Here is a 24,143-nt window from a genome sequence, read left to right on the forward strand (position 1 = left end):
TTTTAAAAAAGGTCTTTGCTGGTGCCTGATTGTGGACTTCCAGCTCCAAATGAGGTGTGCAGTTGACTGGTGAGTTCATACCAAGGCTTTGGAGCACAGGCCGGAGCAGCTACGAAGCAGTGGAGCTGCAGGTTTTTGCCTGGAAATGGAGCTGAGATGGAGCACAGCTCCACAGCCCTGGTTCATACCTCTGAGGTTCTATTGTGGTATGTTAGAGGCAACATAGGTTTGCGTTAATCAAATAAGTCACTTATGTTTAAACCATGTAAGTTACTACAATTGGCAAGAATATAGTTGTACCTAAAGCAGACCATATACTAATATGGTGTCATCCTGTACAAGAACTGGACAGCTGGAAGTCCACAGTGTGATTCAAGTACTTGCAGTGAATGTTTTAGAGAGTCTCCCATCTTTAACTGAGGAAGCAGGGGAATATAGCAGTAGAAAGGCTGCTGTTTACATTAGCCAACAGTTGAGGTTGGAGCCCCTCCATACGGCATGCAGTCCTGGTGGGTAGCATATCAGCTAAAAGCAGGCTTAGTGCTTCTGAAATAGAGATGGCGAAGGATGAAGTCTGGAATTTGATCTAGAAGCTGAAGGTGGATACAGTAGTGCCCCCAGGTTCAGTTTCTAGAGCTAGCAGTTATGCTAAACAGTGAAGTATTCCATTTTGATGGAGCATCAAGGCAGCCAGATAGCACAAGATACTGCTATCATTTTTCCTTAAGTGTACAGACGTTCACAGGAAGCCAGTTACTCATGGCTATAGGAACAACCCACAGCTAAAGCAGCACTCTGGTTCCTTGTTAATCTCACCTCCTGACTGACTCAAATTTGAAAGTGCTGCTGCAGAAGCAAAGTAAAACAAACTTCTTGAAATGGCAACTGACCCCACTACTCTGCCCTTCGAAGTCTGATGTGGTAGTGCAGTAGAACAAGGAGGGTATTGAATGCATTTTGAAAGCAAACACAGTTTAAAATGTATTACACACCATGAGGGAATCATTTTATTAGATTATGGAAGACAGCAGCATTTACAGTACAAAAAGTTACAAGGGTAGCAGAAAAAAGTATTTTTGGTTTAAATACTTAGGATTATACTGGGGAACATGTGAAGGATAGTACCCTTTCTAAAGCTACCTTCTAAACCAGGTTATCAAAATAAGTTTTGAATATTTAGCACAAAGTAAAAAAAAAGTTACAACAAACGTTGTTATAAAATGCTTTAATAAATAGTTTTCTTCTGAAAGTTATTTAAGAACATGTCAAACAAAATGTACTAAACAGAAGATCCTGCAAAACAATTCCTGCGTTCATGTATAAAATAATTGGTTTCAAAACATTCATGTTTACATTGTTCATTGGCCAGGGTTTATACTTTCAGATAAACATCCGCTCTTCTCACTGGTAAGATAACTAAGCATACGTAGTGTTATGTTTTTCCAGTAATTAAAAATAAACGTATAGTTTGCCCAGTTATAGCAATAATAAAGCTTTTAAAAAGTCAAACACAAAATGCACAAGCCTTCCATTACGAACAACCGTTTCTCTTGAGGTACTCCATCTTCTGACTTGGCCAACCTTTTTCTTAGAGCGATAGATGAATAAGCACAACAGAAACAAGAATGAGGAAAATATTGTTCCCTTCATTAGGCTTGTATTTAAATGCAAAAAAATATGTAATACCACATGTAATTAACATTCACAAAAGAAAAACAATGCCTTGCTATGTTGTACTGTACAGTATATGCACCCTCTAGTGTTCTTGAGATGGGAAGAACTTGGGTAAAATAAACGTTTCTGGACCTATTTACACGTAAAATGATTGTGTTCCAATGAAAATACAAAATGACCAACAGATTCCTAACATCGATTGTATCAACTAACATCTTCTTCTAATCTGGACATAATACAAAAAAAGTTTTATAAACTGCCATAAAACCTCCCTTTCGGCAACATAAATTAAAAGGAATGACGTAAAAAAAGACCAAAATATTTTAAGTTATTAAATCAAATATACAGAGTGATTCATTTAATATATACATATTTACAAAAGAAGCATTTTCACAATTACAAAATAAACCATGTCAGTTAGGGAAACAGTTCTCAAAATTTAACTATATCGGTATGGCAGTCTTTGACAGTTGCTATAGAAAAAGTTTAATCTCAAGGCACTTGTCACATGCTTCAATACTGCAATTCTAAAGCAATTAAAACAAAAAATAAAAAAGGCCACTTTTGAACCACAGTTGAAAGATCTCTATAATTTTTGTTCCTGTTACAAAGTGTGTAAGGCAAATTTGAAAAAAATCTTACAGAAGCTACTAACGTAACAAGTGCAGTGAGCTGCCATTAATAGAGATTTGAAGTCAAGAAACAGTTTAAGTTCACACAATTTCCTCAACCAGGAGGTTTTAAAGCCACCATTAAATTAGAGCAAGTAATAAAAAGAAATACATTCTGTAAACAGTGTACAGTCTCTTGTAATAAACTTTACATATATATTGAAAATACAACCTCTCTCCTCTGCCATACAGTGAGTGTATTACAAGTAAACTTTACAAAAATAGCAACTATCAAAGATTACTCTTTTTTTTTAAATCTGACAGTCATTGAATAATTTATACAAGGCTAAAGAAACAAAATAAACTTTTTTTATTTTATTATTTTTATTTATTTATTTTTTTTACGCAAAATAAAGAAACTATGAACATTTGACTCCAGATATTTTAGTCCTTGATGCAAAGTGGAGATGTCAATTTCCCCCTCCCCATTAAGTGTAGGCACAGCACGCCTATGTTCTGAATACAGGTTAGCCTCTACCGCCTTCAAAGTTTGATGCATTCACATTTTTTACAGATCTGTTGTCCATTTTGCTTATATGATGGGATCTCTTTACTGGACTGCTCTCTGACGTGTCAGATGCCTTTGCTGACAAAGGCACTGCGAGTTTGTTTGTGAGGAATTTGTCCATTTCCATGACCTCTCTTTCCTCCTCCTCCTCCTCCTCTTCCTCATACTCTACATACTCCTCCACTGCATCACAAGTTCTTTTTTGAGGAGATATAAAATTTTTACATTCATAACGAATGTCTTTGTTACTGTAAGGTTTGTCTATAGGATTTCTTATGGGATTTAAAGGTGCCCATTGGTTGTTGGTACTCTCTTCTCCAGGTGGGCGACTTCTCTCTCGCTCTTTTCTTCTCTTTCGAGTCCACCACACACAGATGATTATACAAGTCAGCCATACAATACTAAAGACTACACAGAGTATTGGAACCAGATAATCTAGGGGACAAACCAAAACAGAAAGCTTGGTTATTGAAACTAGTTAGACAATGCTGAGCATCTGCAATAAGAAATATCCATATATATGCTGTAGGTACATACTCTCAGAATCCTTTTGGAAAGGATGGAATTGCCACAATATATCAAGTTAATTTTCTCTACTCCTTTTGAGTGGCAAAAATGGTTCCTGAGAAATATGATGGCAGAAAAATCAGAGGAGATTTCTGTTCTACTGGACATTGCTACATGAGAGTATACCAGTGGTATGAAACACTATTGGAACTACACTGATTAGTTGACATCTGGATTGACTACTTCCTGAAAGGTAATTGGAAGAAAAGTTACATATGAACTATGTATTCATTGTTTCTCTCTCTTTTTATTGCATGTCTTTATGTGAACGTATGTACTCCTGATGATACAGCTATTTTCTAGAAAATGTAACTAATCCAAATACTTCTCTATATAGATATATAGATAAAGCACTCTCTGTATATCCTCACTTGAGTTAATGGAAACTATATTCTTTTCAAATATGTCATATGTTTTTGGGGTTTTTTTTAAAACTTGCTTGGTTTAATACCCTGAACAGTGATCATGTGAATTAAACCATTACATCGAGCACTCTGCTTGTTAGTTTTATTTCTAAAGGTACAAGTTTTTCATTTGTTCGAAGTTACTGATATTTGCCATGACTGCATTCCGTCAGTGCAAACAGATACCTTTGTAGTGTGATATGCAAAAAGGTAACAGTCAATCAAAGTAGCAGTTTTTCCTTTCTCCTTTCCAGCAAGCCCCAGTGAATGCTTCCACAGCTACATGAATACAGAAATATGGCAGAGAACAACCTAGTTGCCCTGCAAGTTATGTTTTTAAAATCAAACTCTGGGAGATCATTTGCTTTGGAAATGTATTTTTGCTAGCTACTTTTACATCCAGTGGAGGATAATTTTCAGTTTACTTCTCCAAAGTCCGGAAGGGAAGCAGTATTAGAGGCAAATACAGAAGAGAAAGTTTCAAGAGAATTCAAAAGATGGGATAGTTGGTGCTTTTCTTTGAGACTTGGGGTATTGCTAGGGAAGGATCATGCAAGATTCTAGCCATATCCTATGCCAGCCAACACTACGCAGTCAGTCAGATTGTGTAGCAGGAATACCATGCCATTAGATAGATTATGTGTGAGCATTCACCAGTATAAAAGTGTTATATGGCCATGGTACCTAGCTACACCAAAGATCTGGAACACACTTCCTTCTTAAACAAATGCCAAAGAGATGGATTTGTATGTCTGTCTTGCCTTGTCCAAGAAAGAAAAAGTTGTTCAGAAGTTTTTTTTGGACAAGCTATTTTCTTATGTAGAAGCCTCAGTTTCAGTTTATTGTGACTGAGGCAGCCAATGAGGGTTTGCAAATATGCCCTGCATGTCAGAACATCAAATGCAGCTTAGCCATTAAGACTGGAGGGTTGAGTCAACTTGGAATGCAGAGGGCCCATATTATATTTCATCCATTTGGAGGACGACAGACTTCTACAGAGTTATGCTTCCTTTTCCCTCTGTCACAGAGGAACTAAGTCACTGCTGTGCTGTCAAATTCAATTAGATGGTGGCTGAAGGCAGAATACTTCAAGGAGAGGAGGGCCATTCCCACCAACTTCACTGCCAAGATGAGGATATTAAACTTGCATTCTCATGGCAACTGACTTCCGCTTTCTGCATAAGCGATGTCGCATCACCACTGAAGTAGGTTTGTGCCCATGGTCACCTGAATACAAGAGGTCTTGGAAGGAGTCCCCCCCATTCAGGTAGGTGACTTTGTCCCATCACCAACCCCAGGATGGTCGGTCTGCTTAGATCTCAAAGTGTATGAGAGGTAGATGAAGTGTTTAGCTCAGAATCTCCTATCTCAAAAAGATGTGCCTGATCATCCCATATACCTTATGATTCAGATAGTCATGGATGGAGATATTGGCCTTCAGAGGCAGTTGAGAATTAAGAATGAGATACTGTTGCCAAGTTAATTTTAAAGTAGGCCAGAAAAAGACCATGAACAACAATATTAATTTGTAGATTCCATGTGTGTTCTTAGGAAGAGATGGAGCAATCAGGAGCCAAGCACACTGCACCTACTATTTTAAGGATGGGAGGGAGTATTTGATGAGCTTCCTACAGTTAGACTGGCTTCATCCTCTGGGGCCTTCTAATCTATTGGAGAAGTAAGTGGGAGACTAAGTGATCCCATTCCTCAAGAATGACTCTCCTGGGGGCAGAAGATATGACAGCCTGGGATCAGAATCTGGATCCAAACCTACCTGCCTCTAGAGAATTCCTGTCCAAGTATGCAGATTTTTTTTTTTTTTTGCCTTAGAGGACTTGGGGGAATACGTGAGGAAAAAATGTGTCAAATTTCTTGAAGGATAGAAAGTATCCCCTTCCCCACCCCAGCAGTGAAAGCAAGGAGGCCATACATGTGACTGACCAAGACTGTTGGTAGGAGGACTCCTTGGATGAGACCCTGGAGAAGTTAGGAAGAGACTGGGTATATCTCCCATCACCATAAGGCTCCCATTCTGGGATTTCTTGTTAAGTGGGGGCGGAGAGGAAAGAGTCCGCTAGGGATTTTCCACAACTGCTTCCTATACATCTCTTGTGCTGGGAGGGACTGCTGGTCTGGGACACCTAGCATCTAGATGTTCTGCACCTGCCCTCACAGTCTTCACTTGTATCGCCAAGTGAAGAATCCATGCAGAGAACCATAATACAATCTGAATGAATATGGAGAGCAATGACTGACTGTATCAGGCCAGATGTTAGGAAACGGTGAGTATCTTTAACTCTTATTGAAGTGACTAGGCATTGAGTATGTTCAGCACTTGAAAGGTTGCTCATATCATGACCTTTTCTGCTCCTGGGATGGAGACTTTGAAAGTTATACTATAGTTCCACTGGTGCCTTTTTCCCTAGGACAAGCTGGGGGGAGGGGAGGAGAAGAGACAGAGAGAGGGGCAATCCAGTGTGCCATTAAACGACACATTTGTTATGAGGCAGGAAACTGAGATCCTGCTACAAAAATGAAGTAGAGAGAGGGTGACAAAACAGCTTCTTTATGATTGACTGCTATTGCCCTCCTGGCAGGACATAGGAAGAAAGTTACAAAACTGGTAGCGTCAGAGCACTGAGTATACTTAAAACACTAATGTATCTTTGACTTACCCGATGATGAATGCCCAACAACTATGGTCTCTACTTTGACTTCAGTAACTGCCAGCATAACAGTGCTGTTTTGCCGTTTGGTGATTGCATTTACTATTGTATTAGCAGCGTTCTGTATTAGACTGTTATCTTGCTCATCTTGGTGTGGGATAAAAGACTAAGAGGGAGAAATGGCAAAATCATTTTTATAATTCCCAATCTGTACTTCTCTATATCAATGATTAATCTTAATTTAAATTAGTAGTACAGATTGATAGTTACACTGGAAGCAGTTTAGAACATCCTAATTTACTATTTCCACAGGGTGGCTGGTTCAGTTTGAAATAGTATGGAAATACTAGGACAATACTATACTCTAAATCTGTCATATAGCAGGAAGGCATTGTCTCCTGCTATACAGCAAGTAACAGCAGCAGACCTCTCTATTGCTTATACCGTCGAGCCAAACTTAATCATAGTGTAAAGAGTTTCAAGATATCTCGATATTAGCTTTCACTAATGACATAATCCATTATATTTAAACATTGCAGGTCCTCCTATTTGCATCATAGCTCAATATGCTCTTTACTGGCACTAGTAAGCAAAGATAGTCTGATAACACACCTTCTGGCTGGATTTACTGTCCTACAACCTAAAAGCAACTTACAAAATAGATCCTGCCCAAACTCCCTTACAAGGAACCAAATAGTTCACCAGATTTGAGTTAACTACACTTAGCTGACTCATATCCCTGACAGATCTCCCCCATGGCTCCCTCCACTAATGTTTTCAGTGCTTTCTCTGAGCATCCTGGAGGCTGAAGTTCTCTTTACCCACAGTAAACGTACAGCAGTCATGAAAGTTTCTTTACTCAGCTTATGTGCCCCACCAATAACTTTTTGCCCTCAAGGACAGTTTAGTGTCTCTGCTGAGATTGTCAATAATCATGCCAGGTGACTGTTTTTGTGATTTGGGTCACTGTGCACTAATAATTGTACTCTATTTATTTCAAATAGACAACTTAGCATAAAAAATAAGATGACAGCAATTATCTGCCAATGTGAGAACTGAGTGTTTTCATACAGATCTATGAGGTAATAAACAATCATAGTCAAAATTATAGTCAAACCTTAATAGGGATACTAGTTTCTGTGTTTGAACATGGGAAGAGTAAATAAAAACACATTCAAATCAATCTAACTAGACAAACAATTTTCATGTTTAGTTCAGGAGAACCGTCTAGTACTTACAATAGCAACTTCCACTGCATTCTCTGTGGAGTATGATAGATCACACAATACTATCAAAGTCCTGTCACTAGAAACACTCCGAGTGGCTGGTAAATATCGAATTTCAGAGCAAATGTTTTCAATGGTAGTGCCCTATTAGAAGAAAGATAAATCATATCTTTTAGTGCAAGTTAAAAATTGTATTTAAAAGGCTACTGGTGTATGCAGCTTTTTCCATCAATTTATTTTACATAGTTATATGAATTCTGGCAAAAACAAGCATGGGACAGATTCTCTGGTCTATTCTAGCAATATCTGGAGAGAACCAGAGCTGTTTGAAAAGCATATACTGGTAAGTACTTAGCTAGTTTTATATACATGTTTAAGGAGGAGAAATATTAAAATAAGCCTTATTTAGCCCTCTAAATTACAGTGGGGTTGTTTTTTTGCGCGCATTGTGGCTGAATGACAACATCATGGAGCAAAGTTCTCACAGTACAGCTACACACATGATAAAAAGCAGCTTTGTAAACAGAGGGCAGCAGCAGACATTGATAATAAGCATGTTTTATATGCACCTACACAGGATATACACCAGAATCTAGTGTTTCTATACGATTGGGCAAGTACAACATTTTTGTTCTCACCTGAGGTACCTTGTCTCTGTTAAAAATTAAAGTAATTCTGGCACAATTATTGTCTAAATATCCAGAACTAGGCGGACACTTGATATTGACAGGTAGAGGCTCTGATGTGCTGCATTCTCCCCAGTTGGTACAAGGTGGTTGAAAACATTTGATATACATTATCTCTTGGCATTCTTGACCAATGGGGCACCAATTATTTGCATGATCCTGATATTTCTGTAACAAACATGGTTTACCCCCACACCACACCTAGAAATTAAAGGAGATGAAAAATTCTGTGAGTTATTGTTGATTAGCTACAATAGTGCATTACAACTAGAATTTACAGGAATTACCAGTAAGCCACAGAAAATGGTGATGATCAAATTCGACTTTTATTCTTACTGAAAACAGTAATTTCCTAATTTCCTACATGTCATGTGCTGCAGTTTTAACTACTGTATCTCTCTAATAGTGTGCTTCAGATTTATACTCATGCTAAAAGCTTGGCCATGTTTTCCCAGTGTGACAATGATGATCATACCATCACCACCACAGCCTTACAAGACTTTTCATACAAAGCACTTAAAGATGCTAAGTATCATTATCCACATTTTTGGGAAAATGAGGCCCAAGGTCATCCAGCAGACTAGTGGCACAGCTGCGATTATTATTCGTATTACTATAACTTCTAGGACAAGGACCCCATTGGGCTAGGCACTGTACGAAACACAGAACAAGAGAGAGAGTCCCTGCTTACAAACTAACCGATGGATACAGAACATACAAAGGGAAGTGGACGGAAACAGTGAGACACTTTTGGTCCGTGCGATGGGCAGTAGGCTCAGCACAGCGGCAGCCTATGTGGTGTCACATCTTTTCTGTGATGGCTACAAAGAACTCTAAGGAGGAATTTGAAGGATGACAATAGTTAGTCCTGCAGATAGCTTGTGGGCCTCCTTCTAAGCTTGAGGAGTGTTCTATCCACTAGGCCAGGGGTTCTCACCTTTGTCCTTCTGAGCCCTCACCCCCCTGCCATAAGATGCTATAAAAATTCGATGGCCCACCATGCCACAACTGTTTTCCAGTAGATTAAAAGCCAGGGCTGGCATTAGGGGTTAGCAATTCAGAGCAACTGCCCAGGGCCCTGAAAAGCGAAGTTGCTCAGGCTCCAGCTTCAGCCTGGGAAGAAGGGTTCAGGCTTTAGCTTTGGCTCAGGACTCAGCTTTCTGCCCTGGGGCCCCAGAGAGTCTCATATGTTGGCCCTGCTCTCTGATTTATTTTGGAAGACCTGCTGAAACCTGCCTGTGGCCCCCCAGGGAGCCCCAGACTCCTCATTGAGAACCACTGCATTGGGTCATGTTACCTCTTCCTGATAACTTGGGGTGGGAAGAGACACTCAGGTGAATAAGTACCATGCTACCTCACTAACACACCTCCTTCCTAGGAAGGTGTATTACAGGCGAACACAGTTACTGAGAGGTATAGAACACCTCAAGCACAGCTACACTAACTGCATACACCAGTAAATGGTGTATCCTAATGTTATACAGATTCTTTTCCTAGGAGCACATATGGTGCCCTTGGAAGTCTAGACTGGATAGTAAGGATGTAGGCAGTCTTTGTCGTAGCCATGTCAGTCCCAGGACATTAGAGGGAATCTCTTTCACTGGACAACTTCTACTGAGCAGAGAGACACGCTTTCAAGCTTACACAGAGCTCTTCTTCAGGTAAAAAAGATATTACTTCACCCACCTTGTGTCTCTGGATATTAAGGAAGAATATATTTTATTCCATTATGTATGAAAGAGCCACAAAAACAAGCTGTTTATTTACTGTGCTATAAGTGGAATTTATCACACCTTTGATCACCTCACTTGCACTGCACCCACTAGTCTTCACTAGGACCATCATAATGAGCCTCCAAAAAGCTCGTAATCATGTTTTTAAAATATATCAGATCTCAAATTCACATTATAAACTATCTGAAAATGATCTAGAAAAATCTTAGTTATAATTTCTTTGCACCTGAGGCACGTGTAGCTGGACAAAGAATATAACAGCAGCTAGCTTTACTGCTGGACCAATCTGCAAAGTGGTCAGAGTTTTTTTTTTTTTAAAAACTTGGCATTTTTTCCTACAAATTTTGTAGGAGACTATACTGTGGTGTAGTATTACAGAGATTATTGGCGCTCACGTGAAATTAGCTCTATAGCTCACAAGCAAAGAGCAACATTGGTACTATTTTTCATAGCTCTCCAGCTGAAAAGCCAGTCTGAGTTAGTACAGCAAGTCCAACTGTACAGTCCTGAACACAAGCACTGTATTTAGTGATAGTCTGAACGCAGGGCAGAAGTTTGGAATGTTCGATATAGCAAAGTGGAGACGAATTAGTGGGCAGATGATGCATTCAAACTGAATTTATCATGCATCTTTGCCAATATGATACATATATGTATCATATTGGGTAAGGTAATGTATTATAGTATATAGTAGGGGTGATGTACATGGGGAAAGAATACAGAAGGAAGGGGACTGAAGACTAGTAATTGCACATGAAGAAATCCAGGTACATGGGGAAAGAATACAGAAGGAAGGGGACTGAAGACTAGTAATTGCACATGAAGAAATCCAGGTACAGAAGTACAGCTGAAAAGAGTATTTCAGAAGAATATTTATAGGTCTAATCATTACCTTGGTGCAGTCAATATGTCCATCCAAACAGTGGCAGTTGTTACATTCTTGATCCCATCTGCTGCCATGAGGAAATGACATTCCTTTAAGCCAGCAAGATTTTCCAAAACCAATTACTTTAAAAAAAATTGAAGTACAGTTAGTCTTTTAAAGCACTGAACTGACACAGGCCTAAAATTAATTTGATCTACCTACAAGAGCGAATAGCATAAACAATAAAAACTGTGTTAGTAATGAAATACTCAGTTGCTTCCTGAGTTATTCTACTAGTTAAAAAAAAGAAAAAGGAAAAAAAAAGTTACCTTCTTGACATCTAGGGCCAACTCTTCCAGGAGGACAGGTGCACCTGTATCCATTTATTTCATCTATACAGGTGGCACCATATGCACAAGGGGAGGACTGGCATTCATCAATATCTAAACAAAATCAACAAGTAAAACAGTCAGTGGCAAAGATTCAGCATGTTTCATTATATGCCTAATTACAAGCGATCAAATAGGACATGATCTGCCATCCTCACTTGTAAGGAATGTTTTGCTATGGGTCTGTGCAAGAAATAATTTGGACTTCTGTGCTACATGCAACATCTGCTTAGTCTCAGCAGGTTGAGCCTTATTAAAATGCATGTCCATTAATGTAGGCATCTGAATTCAAGCACTAAGTAGTAAATTGGCTTGGCCGTGCTTAAAACAAATGGACTTTGTTAATATAATTTGGCTCATCAAATGATGAAAAGTAATACTTATGAGTCTAGTCTCTTCTTCATACACCCATGTAACTTCTGTTAATGTCAACAGGAGAGGAAAACAGATCGAGTTAATAGTTTTAAAAAAAAATGGAGCTAATTATCTTACTTTAAAAAGATTTTTAGAATCTCCTGCAATCAGAGCAAGAATTTTCGAAAAGAAACTCATATGCCTGGCCATAAAAACCCACCCCTTTAAAAGAAGGGCTAAGAATCAAATGCATATGTAGATGCACAGGGAGATGTATTTTTTGTAATGCTAAGGAAATGAACAGCTGTCATTTATACAAAACATCCTTTAATATCAGAATATACACAGATACTTAAAGTTGCAAAACCATGAACACCGAGGGCAGGTCTACACTATCGGTTAAGTCAATCTAAGTCAATCTCAGGGGCGTGAAACTCCCCTCCCTTCCTAAGTGATGGAAGTTGTGTGCTGTCCACACCGGCGCTATGTTGGCAGGACATAGCTGATGTTTCTCGCCGAGGTGGAGTAAGGTGCAGCTGTGCTGCTATAGGGTAGACTTGGCTACTGTTGAAAAGGAAAACGCGTAGGGTGTCTCAGCATTTCTCCTTTTCCCAAACAAACAAACATTTTAAAACGATATTTGAAACTTATAAAACAAAATTTCTTCTCAAGATTCACCATCATTATATAAGTGAGTGTGGTTTTTAAGTTGTAGTTTGTAACTGGAAGTAAAAATGGTATGGAACAGCAACATGCCAGTTATCAGCACAGCTAACGGAAAATGACAGCAGAAGTACATGTAGTTCTCACTGTCTCTTATGCCTTCCTGGAGGGCCAAGGGAGTGGTTTACCATTCTGTGCTAGATTCTTGGCAAAATCCTACAATTGGCTGGTGTTTTAGGAGAATACAATAGTACCTAAACCAAGCGAGTATGTTACCACTCTTTGTTCCTTTCAAAAGGATCCTAGTTAAGTCTATCAAATCACCACATATATGTTGATCAGCATTCACTCAGTACCACCACTGTCACCCTGAAGAAAAGAGTCTTGGGTCAATTCTCTAGCTTACTACACAGTAAATAAGGAAGAGTGCAAATCAGGAATCCTGTAACAGATACAGCTGTAACCATTCTAATATAGGAGGATAGCTTTATCCCTCACCCCATAACTAGGCCACAAGAGAGTCTGCTTCAGCCTCCGACCTAATGGACTTGCTCATGCGTTTAGGTACAGATGTCCCAGGTTCAATATCTGCAGATAATCCAGCCACGGGCATTGTTGTAAGTAGGGTGATATAGTTGCCAAGGTAACCCCGGGCTCCCCACTTGATACCCCTTATTGGGTCATCTAGAGAGTAAACCCAGGAACTCTGGGCCTAAAGGCGTGAAACTCGTGCTGGAGTTGAAGGACCAGGTGCACAGGCACAGAGACAGTCTATGTGTGGTCTTGCCACGAAGGAGGACAAAGAGCCACACTATCAGTGTGGGTTACACAGTACTAACCATTTCGGGTTTTTATTTAAATTAACTACAAAGTTAATGTTTCAATGTAATGGTCATGGTCTTTTGGTCTTCCATTTCCCCACCTTACAAGCCACACAAAATGCATCAGTTAGTTTTTACACTTCTCATGGTCCATATTGACGGATAGCACTAAACTGTCCTTAAGATAAGCTTGCAAATGTGGTGCTACATGTTCCATGCATTACTCCTTATGTGACTATACCCTGCCCTCATCTTTTTGTTTCGGTTAGCTATGAAATTTCCAACCCGTTACATCGGCAGTAAGAATCCAGAGTAAAGAAACACTAAGTTATTACCACAAAGAAGGCATTTGTTATGGTTTAAGCATAAAAATTTGCAAAACTGTTCTCTCTCACTACAAAGCTAATGGCAGGAATAAAACCCGAACAAAACAAAAACACCTACATAAAATCCAGCAACAGATCTTTTGAGTACTATTTAAGCCAAGTCATTTTAGTTGCATTTATCAAATGAATAAAGGGATTCTGTCCCAGACAAAAAGAGCCCATTATTTACAAGGTGAGGATCAGTGTCTATGAATAATTCAGTTAGCTTCTGCTTCATTATTTGGAGTACAGCTGACCTAAGCTTAATGCATGAAATGTCAAAGGTCAAGATAACAAAGATTTTGGGTCTCGATGGCATGACCTCTCAGTTCTTCAGCCATACAGGTACTTACTAATTCTGCAGTCAGGACCAGCAAACCCGGGTGCACATTCACATCGAAACCAATTCACACCATCTACACAGATGCCTCCATTGTAACTGTAAAAATAATAAACCTATCATTACAATTAATGCTCTCAGGGTAGGTTCACAAGCCTAAATATAAGCAAAAACCTCAGTTCTTTCACATAGTCTGTTCAAATGCAAATTTCTATTGTCCCTATTCATGGTATTTTCTCACTGTTCAACAATATGGAATTAAAAATCCTTGCTAATTCATAATATGAGTATATTTAATAAACCATATGCATTGTTTTGTTGGTCTTTCTAATTAAACCTTTATTAATTAAACCTTCTGCTGCTGTTTAAAGGTATGGTCTGTTCCCACTAAGAGAAAGGCTATCTGGGATACTGTTAGATAAATTATATTGCTTAATAACGCATCTGATAAAACTATTATAGAAACTGTGGGAAAAAAGAATAAATTAGGAACATTTATAAAGATATGACCACAACTCAGGAAAAAAAACACAATGGCTGTGCACAAGCTGTAAAACAGAAATTGAAGGTTTTTCTCCCAGATTGTTTGGAAGTGTACAAAATGCAGAGTTTGGATCAGAAAATGAAAACTTGCAAGATTTACTGGATGTTTGCTTAACCCAGATGTCTGCATTTTAAAAACTTAAATTTTACATAAAACAAAAAATTATGGGAGTAGCGTTGTTAGTAGCAAAATGTGTTAGACAATGGACAAAGGAATCTGTATTTTCAGCATCAAGAAAACGTGTGTATGAATATCCTGCTACTTATCAAATTTCACTAAGACATTTTAGAAGATTCAGAACCAATATTTGATATTAAATGTGATATAATTTCTTGTATATATTATAGTAAGAGCTAAGCAAATAATTTTCAATGAATAATATGGGTGGACTAAAATTTGTGATGACTACATTTTTCTTTCAGGGAGTATTTTTCATTCAAACTTGATAGTAAATATTTTAATGTTGATCTTAGTTGAGATTCACTACATAAAATGCTATTTAATACTTCTATTCTTTGACTGGATGAGCTTTCAAAAGTACTTCTGGCATGAATACTAACACAAGATTTGGAAATAAATTCTTATAAATATTTTCACCAGTGAACTTTACATTGCTCTATTGTTGGCAGAAAGTAAAAACAAAAAGGAGCACAAAAAAAGCATATTTTGTTAAAAGTTTCAGCAAGAATGTTTTCTTTATAACCCCAGGTCTAATTATGTTTAGAGTGCAATTCTAATTCACTGAAGTATGAATATTTTTAAGAATAACACATAACAGTATGTTCAATTGCTATGAAAATAAAAATAAGCAGAAGTTTTTTAGTGCTTACCATGGATGGGGGTTGCAATCATTGGTATCTATAACAGAAGAGTAAATGATTTGTATGAATTTTAAAATATGTAGCATGCCAATTATAATCTGTAAAACTAAATCTATAATAAAATTAAAAACCTAAAAGGAAAAAGCATAGTAAGCCAAAAGAAAAAAATTATTTTCATCTACAATAAAGGAAATATAATATGGCATGAACTACAAAAAGGGTTGTTTTCAGGTGAAACTCCATAAGATGATTTAATATTAGCTTTTACATACATAGAATGTAAGTGACAAATGCTAAAGATTGTATCTGACCATTTAATTCAGTTACCTTTGAACTCATCTCAGTTGGACAGATCACAACTTCAGCGATTAAAGTGCTGTGGGATAGCAGCTAAATTCAGAAACAGATAGCAAGACTACATTGACAATTACAATGGTATTGGCTATTGCTAATTAAACCAGCCTCTAGTTTCTTAAAGGAGCTCTACTCCTTTGGCCTTTCATATGCATGTTTGCAATTTAGCCAGTTACAATAAAGTTTTTTTTAAAAAGTATTTATTTTACAAAACCTTGCAATTATAAGCAAATTCAGAGTTTTTAGGGTTAATATCACCAGTATATTCAACTCTGAACAATCTAATGAAGGCATAATTTCAGAGTTGAAATAAGGTGAAAATGTAGTTCAGATGCAATGTTTTCTTCATGTTATGTCTTGAAGTAGCAGAAATGCAAGTTTTGCCCCACCTAAACAAATCATCCTGTTGGTATGTCACTAAAATAGTGAAATGTTATACTAAAGGAAAATAAAAGCCAACCATTTTAGCATTTTAAACAGGATATATAGTTCAGTCTGCTTTTTCCTCCTGCTACTAGTTTGAGAGACAAATATCCAGAGAGAAAACAAATCTTTGTAAAGTTTTGGAAATAAACTTTCAAAGATCATTTCTCCATAGGAAATTAAACGTTTACGTTGGCAAAAGTTAGGTGCAAAACAAACAAGCTCTCACAGTCCATTAGACAAGCTTTGTCCCCTCTAGCCTGAATGATTCATATATGTTGGCACCTGAACATTAAAAACCTGCTTTGGTTTAGTTAACAGCTTTGGACCAGACACCCTAGTATCTTAGTGGAAAAAAGGGAAGTCTTACTCTGCGTGCATGTACGTCCTTCCCATCCTTCTTTACAGATGCAAGAAAACGAATCGCCACTGCCAACACATGTTCCCCCATTCATGCAAGGGTTAGGAATACAGCTGCTGTTTTTAGCTTTGATTTAAACAAACAAAACAATTATGTAAAACAGTATCAAAATCTAGGATTTCAAAAACTCTGAACCTATGAACCAATGAAATGGGGGGCGGGGACTGCCATACTGGATCAGAGTCAAGGTCCATCTGGTCAGTGGCCAGTACCAGATGATACAAGGGAAGGTTTAGGAATATAAATATAGAATATTATATCCCCTGTCTTAGGTCTGATCCTGATCCCTATTAGTCAGAGATTGCCGTAAGCATGAGGTTTAATATATCTTTCAAATTTTTGTTATGATTAACTCTTGGATTGAACATTTGTATGGATAACAAGAATATCCAAAGTCTTGCTAGTTTCTTGGCCTCATACTCTTCCTGTGTCAACATCTAAAGACACAATGTGGTAACACTGAATGCCAAGCTTTGATTTAAAATTCTATAACCTAGTTAAACATGGAGTACGATATATGTGAAATGGAACCAGAGCCCAGTGAAATGACTAAAACTGTGCTGTCTTCATTTTTCATCTCACACTCCTAGTGGAAGTTTAGTACTCATGAAAACAGTTCTTTAGAAAATGGAGACTGATGTCTTCCATTTGTTCACATCATAGGTACCCATCCCCCCCCCCCCCCAAAAAAAAAAACACACCGCAAAACAAAAAAAAACCCAACCAAACTACAAAAAACCCAGCCCCACAACACCCAACACAGCAATGCAAGCTTTCCCACATTGCTCCCAATGAACTTCTACCATGCTTCTCCATGCCTATTCCATCATTACCTGGAAGTCTTAGTAGGTAGGAGTCATGGTGCTAATTGTAATGCATATTTTTTATTATATGGACATTCTACTGAATACTGGGTAGAAAATGACAAAATTCCCATTCAGAGTCTACGTGAAATGAAAGGCATTAAAAACATGGTCACTGGCCACTGGGTTGGATTTGAACTAGCCCCTCCCAATTACCAAACATTTGAGAGCTATCGAGAATCCTCTCTGCCTCAGCCCATTTTGGACTGTACCACAGAGTGAGTAAAGTTAAAAGCTTACCAATGTTGCAAGTGCTCCCTTTCCATTCTGGAGGACATGAACATCTAAAAGTGTCTCCATCATCATAACATGTTCCTCCATTGCTGCAAGTATTGGCATCACACTGATAGTCACCTAGGAGCCACAACGAAACAAGAACTAAGCAGCACATCAAGAGTGAATGGAAGATAGCCAAGATATTAAACATTTTCTGTGACATACACTGCAGAGTACATTTGGATGTAGTTTGATTTCAAATTTTTAGAACAAACTTTATACTTCAAAGTAATACCATTAAGAAAGTGCACAGTTCCATTTGCTCTGGTATTATAAAGAAATCAAGCAAATGTCAGTTGTCTGTCTTCCACTGTTAATTCAACAGACCTAAAATGCAGCACAAGAGTTTTTTGTTTGTTTTTTTTAAAACGGGGAGGGGGGGGGAGTTCACTTTTGGACTGGGAAGGAGATTATGAATATGGACTTTGATTCCTCCACAGGTGCTGTCTCAAATTCACTGCAGAAAACTGGTAGTTTCCCCTCCACCCTCTATGGGAGAAAGAATACAAGTACCGTATGTGCACAAAAGATGGATATGAACAAAGTAAACACTTACGTGAATGGCAAGTTTTGCCTTTCCAACCATTTTTACATTCACAATAGAAGTCATTCACCAGGTCAATACATCGGCCTCCATTGTGACACGGATTAGGGGAACAGTCGTTAAAATCTATTAAAAAAATTCAAAATGCTCAACAAAATGCGATAGACTGGGATAGATGAGTTTCTTTTTCTAAAACTTAGGTACTGTATATTGTCTTTTGTAAAGAGATAAAATGTCTCCAGACAGAGACAAGAACTGGTCAGAACTGCAAAGAAAGCTTCAGACCTTGGCACAAACAGCAGCAAAAAGATGACATGAGAATCAAGGAGTTTAAGACTGAAAACCATGAATCAAAGAAGCCTTAGATGTTTAAATTTTCCTTTAAGAATATTTCAGATTCAAAACAATTGTTGGGAAAGGTACTATACTGACCAATCTGGATACCGAGCTTTTACTACCCATAGAACAGTTACTGCGTTAGAGCAAGCTTCCTTACACAGGGCGTGAGCCGAAGCCCACTGGAATCAGTGGGAAGATTCCAACAGACTTCATGGGGCTCTGGATCAGGCCCATTCTGCCCTACCAATGGCCTTGACCCAGACCTAGAGGGACCACCTCTAAGTGGTGTTCAGTATTTGTTAATTTAAATACTTGGCCCCTCTGATAAACTTTTTGGATGAGATAAAATCATCAACTGACACCATTAGTACTACCTGGGAGTTTTAGAACAGGAAGAGAAGAATGCTTTTTTCTGTTGAACGGGGGCAAATTTTTGTAGGCAGAACAATTATCTAAGATGGAATTTAGCCAAGACACTACATTAACATCTCTTGCAAAAGGACCAAAGAGTTAAAGGCCCTTGTTTCACATCTCATCTGAAAGATGGCACCTGCTATACCCTAGTAAGCCCCTAAATCCAAGGTTTAGAAATGCTTTTTTAATTCAGAGGGAAGAGAGATCTACTAAAATACCAACTCTTTTCTTCTTTGCAGTAATCCATCCAAGTACTGATCAAATACCCTCTTTGCGTTCATCAGTCCAAGGTGGTAGGAAGATAGGCCCTACTCATTCAAGAGGGGAAGTTTTTCCCTCATGGAAAAAGATCCAGATAGGATATAACTTGGTAACAATTGATAGTATATTCTAAAATCTAAGTTATATTAAGCTAGTTCTTTCCTTCCAAACTCAAATTACATCAAATTGTTATGGTGATGCTTTTTTAAAATATGCTAGTTCAATTTTTGCTATATATTTAATCTATAGTATTAGATGACTCAGTGGATTCTCATTAGTGGGGTGGATGGCATACCTCTGAAGCAGAAGTCCTTGGGGGAAAAAACAACACACAAAACTGTGCTCTGGGGGAGTTACCCAGGATACTCCAGTACATCAATTACAAATAACTAGTCTAGACAGCCTCTGGTTGGCATATTTTGGTTTGTACTCTAATAGTACTTCTGGAGGTATCAGTAGGAGGATTTATGATCCTATCTTAGAGTTTAATTGAAGAAAACAAACATCTCTGCAATGAAGACTTTTTGAGCTATTCCATTCTTCCAACCTCTAGCACTTAAGATATAGTTGTGGTGCATTAATCTAGATTTCCATCATAAAAAAGACTGATTCATATCACAGGTTTGTTTGGTTTTTACTACACCTGGACTATCAGATTGCTTTTGGTATGGTGACAACTGTGTTGCAAGAATGTTCTAAGAACCAGCATATGGTTTCCTCTAACTATTTAGAAAGCATTAGTTAACAGGATGAAGAGTGATAATTACTGAAAGCTTTTATCAAAAGCACACTATTGCAAAATCAGGTTACATTCACATTTAAATAACTGATCCCCTTAGAAGCTGCATTCTTAAAGCCTCCTAAACAGTCATTTGGCAAGTGGAATAGGAAATGCCATGGTTCTATAGAATGAGTTTCTCTGACCAACTCCAACATTATTAATTGCAAACTAAATGCCTCAAAAAATACGTTATCAAAGCTGGAAATTTTTAGTTGTACCCACTTGTGTCACACAATTCTCCTTCCCAGCCACTCAGGCAGAAACACCTAAATGAATCTACTTCATCAATGCAAGTCCCGCCATTCCTGCAAGGTTTTCCAAGACAGTCATTGATATCTAAAGAGAAAGTCAACACAGGGTTATAATTGGGACTATGTTAATCAGTGCATTAAATGCAGAAGACTGTTTCAGGTTTATGTTAAATATTTTAAAGAGCTACGTCCAACAAAGTGTGTGCCAGATTGACAGCTCTGGAATTTATGTGCTCCATTCGTCTACAGATAATGGGCGCGCACACACACACTTTCAAAAATTAAGTGGTTCTAATCATATTCTCAATGTTGATACTGGGAATTTCCTTCCATCTGGCAAATACTTTAAGCCATTGTACCAAAAATGCTAACAGTGTACGGCAGGCTCTCTTACACTACCTCACCAATATGCCTGAAAACCTGCTCCAAGAAAGTTCAAACTCTATGTCTGATGAATCCATAGCTTCCTGTGGAGGGATTGCCCATGAGGGTGTCATTTGTAAAGAAGACACCCATTCCCTAAAATCTGGATTAAAACCACAACTGGTTTTACAGAGAAAACTAAAGTTGTATCATAATAGTATCAGTCATTATCAAGATGATGTGGGTTTGAACGAGTGACCTAGAAGTGAAGCACTCTGTATAACATTAACTATCCATTTTTTAAAGAAAATTTCAAAGCAATATTCCTTTAATGATTGAAAAAAATCTCTAAGCCTTCAAGCTCTTTAAAAAGATAGACAGACAGGACAGACTTTCACTTACTTTCATGACAGTACGTTCCAGTAAAACCCCTCTCACAGGCACAAGTAAAATTCCCTCCTGGCTGACTAATGCACCGTCCATGAGGCCCGCAAACATTAGATGAAATGAAACGGATACCTTCCTGCGTAGCATTTGTGAATACTTCTATTGTACAGCTGTCTATTACTAAGAATAAAAAGGTAAATCAGTTACTCAACACCATTAACTATATATAGAAAAGATTGTGCCAACCAAGAACTGTGGCTTTAAGCTTAGAGTAGTGAAAACTTTGTTTGTATCTTATTGGAAGACATTCTATGCACACTCTAAGATTATAATATTAAGTAATACACAAAATTAGAAGCATATTTCTCATTTCCCCCAGCCATCATGTACTTGACATGGTCCAACTTCTGCTAGTGACAGACAAGCTTTTGAGTCACACACAGCTCTATGTGGCTTGAAAGCTTGTCTCTCTCACCAACAGCAGCTGGCCCAATAAGATATTCTCACCAACCTTGTTCTCTCTAATAACCTGGGACTGACACCGCTACAGCTACAATGCATACACAGGCTAACTACAGCACTTCGGTAAGAGACACCACTCCCTGCCACTCTATAATCCTCTCCATTTTTCTCCCATTGTGTTCTACATGACTGCCCCAGTAATGAATTCCTGGGGGACAGCACATACCTTTGCAAGAACTGTTCTTGCAGTGGTCCTTGAGGTGAGAACAATTCTTTCCATCATAGTCATCAGAGCAGGCACAGTAATAATCTCCTCCTAGATCATAGCATTTAGCCCCATTCTGGCAAGGATTAGGTTCACAGAAATCAATATCCATCTGAAATAAAGAGAATCAGCTATGAAAAACTATTTCCCAGTACAGTAAGCAGCATTATCAATATTGCCATTGACACAGATGAAATTATTTTATCAGGAAATTAATATTAAACACAATGTTTATAAATTGTCTGTATCGCATGCCATTCTATAGTTTGATAGAGGTTGCAAGTTACTTTAGTCAAGTTCACTGCAAAGCAGTTCTGTTACTACTATAAAGGATCATTTTGAAGATTCAGCAAGGACTTGTTTGCAATAGTTTAGTTTTGTCAGCAAGCTGAATGTGTAAAAAAAGGGTAAGAAATTATGCATAACTAAAATACAAAATTTAAACTCAAGAAATGTCACATGTGATTGCTACCTTTACTATTTCTCTGTGTATGCTCTCTAATACTCAATACTATAACCATGAATGTGCATATTTAAGAAAGGTGGTTTAAAAGATCTCTTAAATCCTGTCTGTTACTATCATTAGGATGAAAATGCCAAAAACTTAGACAAAAAAAAAAAAAAAAAACTCACAGCATCTAAACCTTTACAGACACATCCTTTTAAGGAAGTGACTCATCTTAATATACAGTCTTCGTATGTCTGCTACATTTGCTTAAGACAGCCCTTACATGTCACTGAAAGAAAAAAGTACCCTATACCATGGTACCTTTCCTACCGACTGCTATTCTCAAGGGCCTGTTTTACTTTAGGAAAAGCTTTAAGTACTGTCCTGTTTTAGTGTTCTGAGGGAAAAAAAAAGGAGGAGATTTTATTAGCTTCACTGCAGAGTTTTCATTATCCGTAAAGTTGTCAGAATTACATGCAAATAATTTTTTCAGACTGTCTATAGCTTAAAAAAAAAAAAAGAGTAAAACTTAAAGGCTCAAATATCATAGACTTGTTTCAGTTCAATGCAGCATGTGCAACTGAAATTAGAGAGTTTTCAGCAAGCTATTTTGCTCTATTCTTTTAAAGAGCATTTCATGCAGACTACAAAAAGCATTTAGATTCTGAGAAAGATATTCTCAGATCTTGTTCTATCAGACGTTTCCATTTGCTTCCTTCCATTAGAGTAAATTTCCCTTTCTCAATTCAAGTTCAGTAGCTGCTACTTTAGCATCTGGAATCAGCAGCAGTGATTTCCTGCAACACTCATGGCAGTCAGCCAACCCCCTCTATTATTCACCAGGTTTGATAAAAACTTATACATTGTACTAGAAACCATGCAAAAGGAAGATCATTCGAATGATCAGACCATGTAGAAATAGCATCTGAGCTGTGAATTAATGGATCAGTTTAAGAACTGGTCCACGGCTGTTACTGGCAACTCATTTTTTAAATTTTAAAGAAATGACAGGGTATTGGTACTGTAAAGTAGTTGTATTTCAAGCAGAGGAATTACTTTTGCAATCTTTTATTAAATTGAAGAAATCCCTAAATTCTAATCTTCTCTCACTGGTGGATGTTGCTGTTCTACAGTTATATCAATGCTTGTGTGACTGCTCAGAAATTCACATGATTGAAAATTAAAAAAAAAAAAACTAGATAATGGATGTTAAGGGGAAGAATTATAGGTTTTGCTTAGAAAGGGTTGAAAACAAAATCTTCAGCATCATGAGTGGTTTTAATTCTTACTCATGCTTTTGTATGCAAGTTCTAAACCCTGCTGCAAGCAACATCTCCACACACTTCAGGTGAGATATCAGATTTAATATCCAGATTCTGCACTCTACTCAGGACTGGTGAGGCCTCAGCTGGAGTACTGTGTTCAATTCTGGGTGCCACGCCTTAGGAAAGATGTAGACAAATCAGAGTCCAGAGGAGACTCAACGAAAATGATAAACGGCTTAGAAAACCTGACCGATGAGGAAAGTTTTTATTTAAAAAGTGGGCATGTTTAGTCTTGAGAAAAGACAACTGAGGTGGAGACTGAAAAACAGTCTTCAAATATGTTAAGGGCTGTTACAAAGAGGATGGTGATCAATTATTCGCCACGTCCACTGAAGGTAAGACAAGATGTAAGGGACTTAATCTACAGCACGGGAGATTTTGGTTAGGTAGTAGAAAAAACTTTCTTGCTATAAGGATAGTGAAGCTCTGGAATAGGCCTCCAAGGAATGTTGTGGAACCCCCATGACTGGTGCTTTTTAAAAACATGCTAGACAAACACCTGTCAGGGATGATCAAGGTTTACTTGGGTCCTGCCTCAGCGCAGGGGGCTGGACTTGATGACTTCCAGCTCTACATTTCTATAATTCATGAAACAAACACCTACCCACATGCTTATCTTGAAGCACATAGTCCCAGTAAAGTCAAAAGGACTACTCACAAATAAGTTTA

At 37.9% G+C, this 24,143-nt stretch overlaps 1 protein-coding gene across 2 annotated transcripts in view; it reads right to left on the reverse strand.

Moving 5' to 3' along the window:
• Positions 1-1,210: 1,210 nt before the first annotated feature.
• Positions 1,211-24,143, reverse strand: part of JAG2 (jagged canonical Notch ligand 2) — a 96,695-nt gene continuing 73,762 nt past the window's right edge. For both annotated transcript variants that reach the window (XM_050952524.1, XM_050952523.1), the window contains 14 exons: positions 21,663-21,813; positions 20,990-21,154; positions 20,196-20,309; positions 18,191-18,304; positions 17,599-17,712; positions 16,445-16,561; positions 15,307-15,334; positions 13,946-14,031; positions 11,330-11,443; positions 11,028-11,143; positions 8,355-8,603; positions 7,729-7,860; positions 6,500-6,656; positions 1,211-3,288 (listed from right to left, as the gene is read on the reverse strand). In XM_050952524.1, coding sequence (XP_050808481.1) covers positions 2,813-3,288; positions 6,500-6,656; positions 7,729-7,860; positions 8,355-8,603; positions 11,028-11,143; positions 11,330-11,443; positions 13,946-14,031; positions 15,307-15,334; positions 16,445-16,561; positions 17,599-17,712; positions 18,191-18,304; positions 20,196-20,309; positions 20,990-21,154; positions 21,663-21,813 — 2,133 coding nt within the window. In that variant the 3' untranslated portion in view covers positions 1,211-2,812. The remainder of the gene's footprint in view (positions 3,289-6,499; positions 6,657-7,728; positions 7,861-8,354; positions 8,604-11,027; positions 11,144-11,329; positions 11,444-13,945; positions 14,032-15,306; positions 15,335-16,444; positions 16,562-17,598; positions 17,713-18,190; positions 18,305-20,195; positions 20,310-20,989; positions 21,155-21,662; positions 21,814-24,143) is intronic.

Source organism: Gopherus flavomarginatus, chromosome 5 (assembly GCF_025201925.1).
Source record: "Gopherus flavomarginatus isolate rGopFla2 chromosome 5, rGopFla2.mat.asm, whole genome shotgun sequence".
Lineage (NCBI taxonomy): Eukaryota > Metazoa > Chordata > Testudines > Testudinidae > Gopherus > Gopherus flavomarginatus.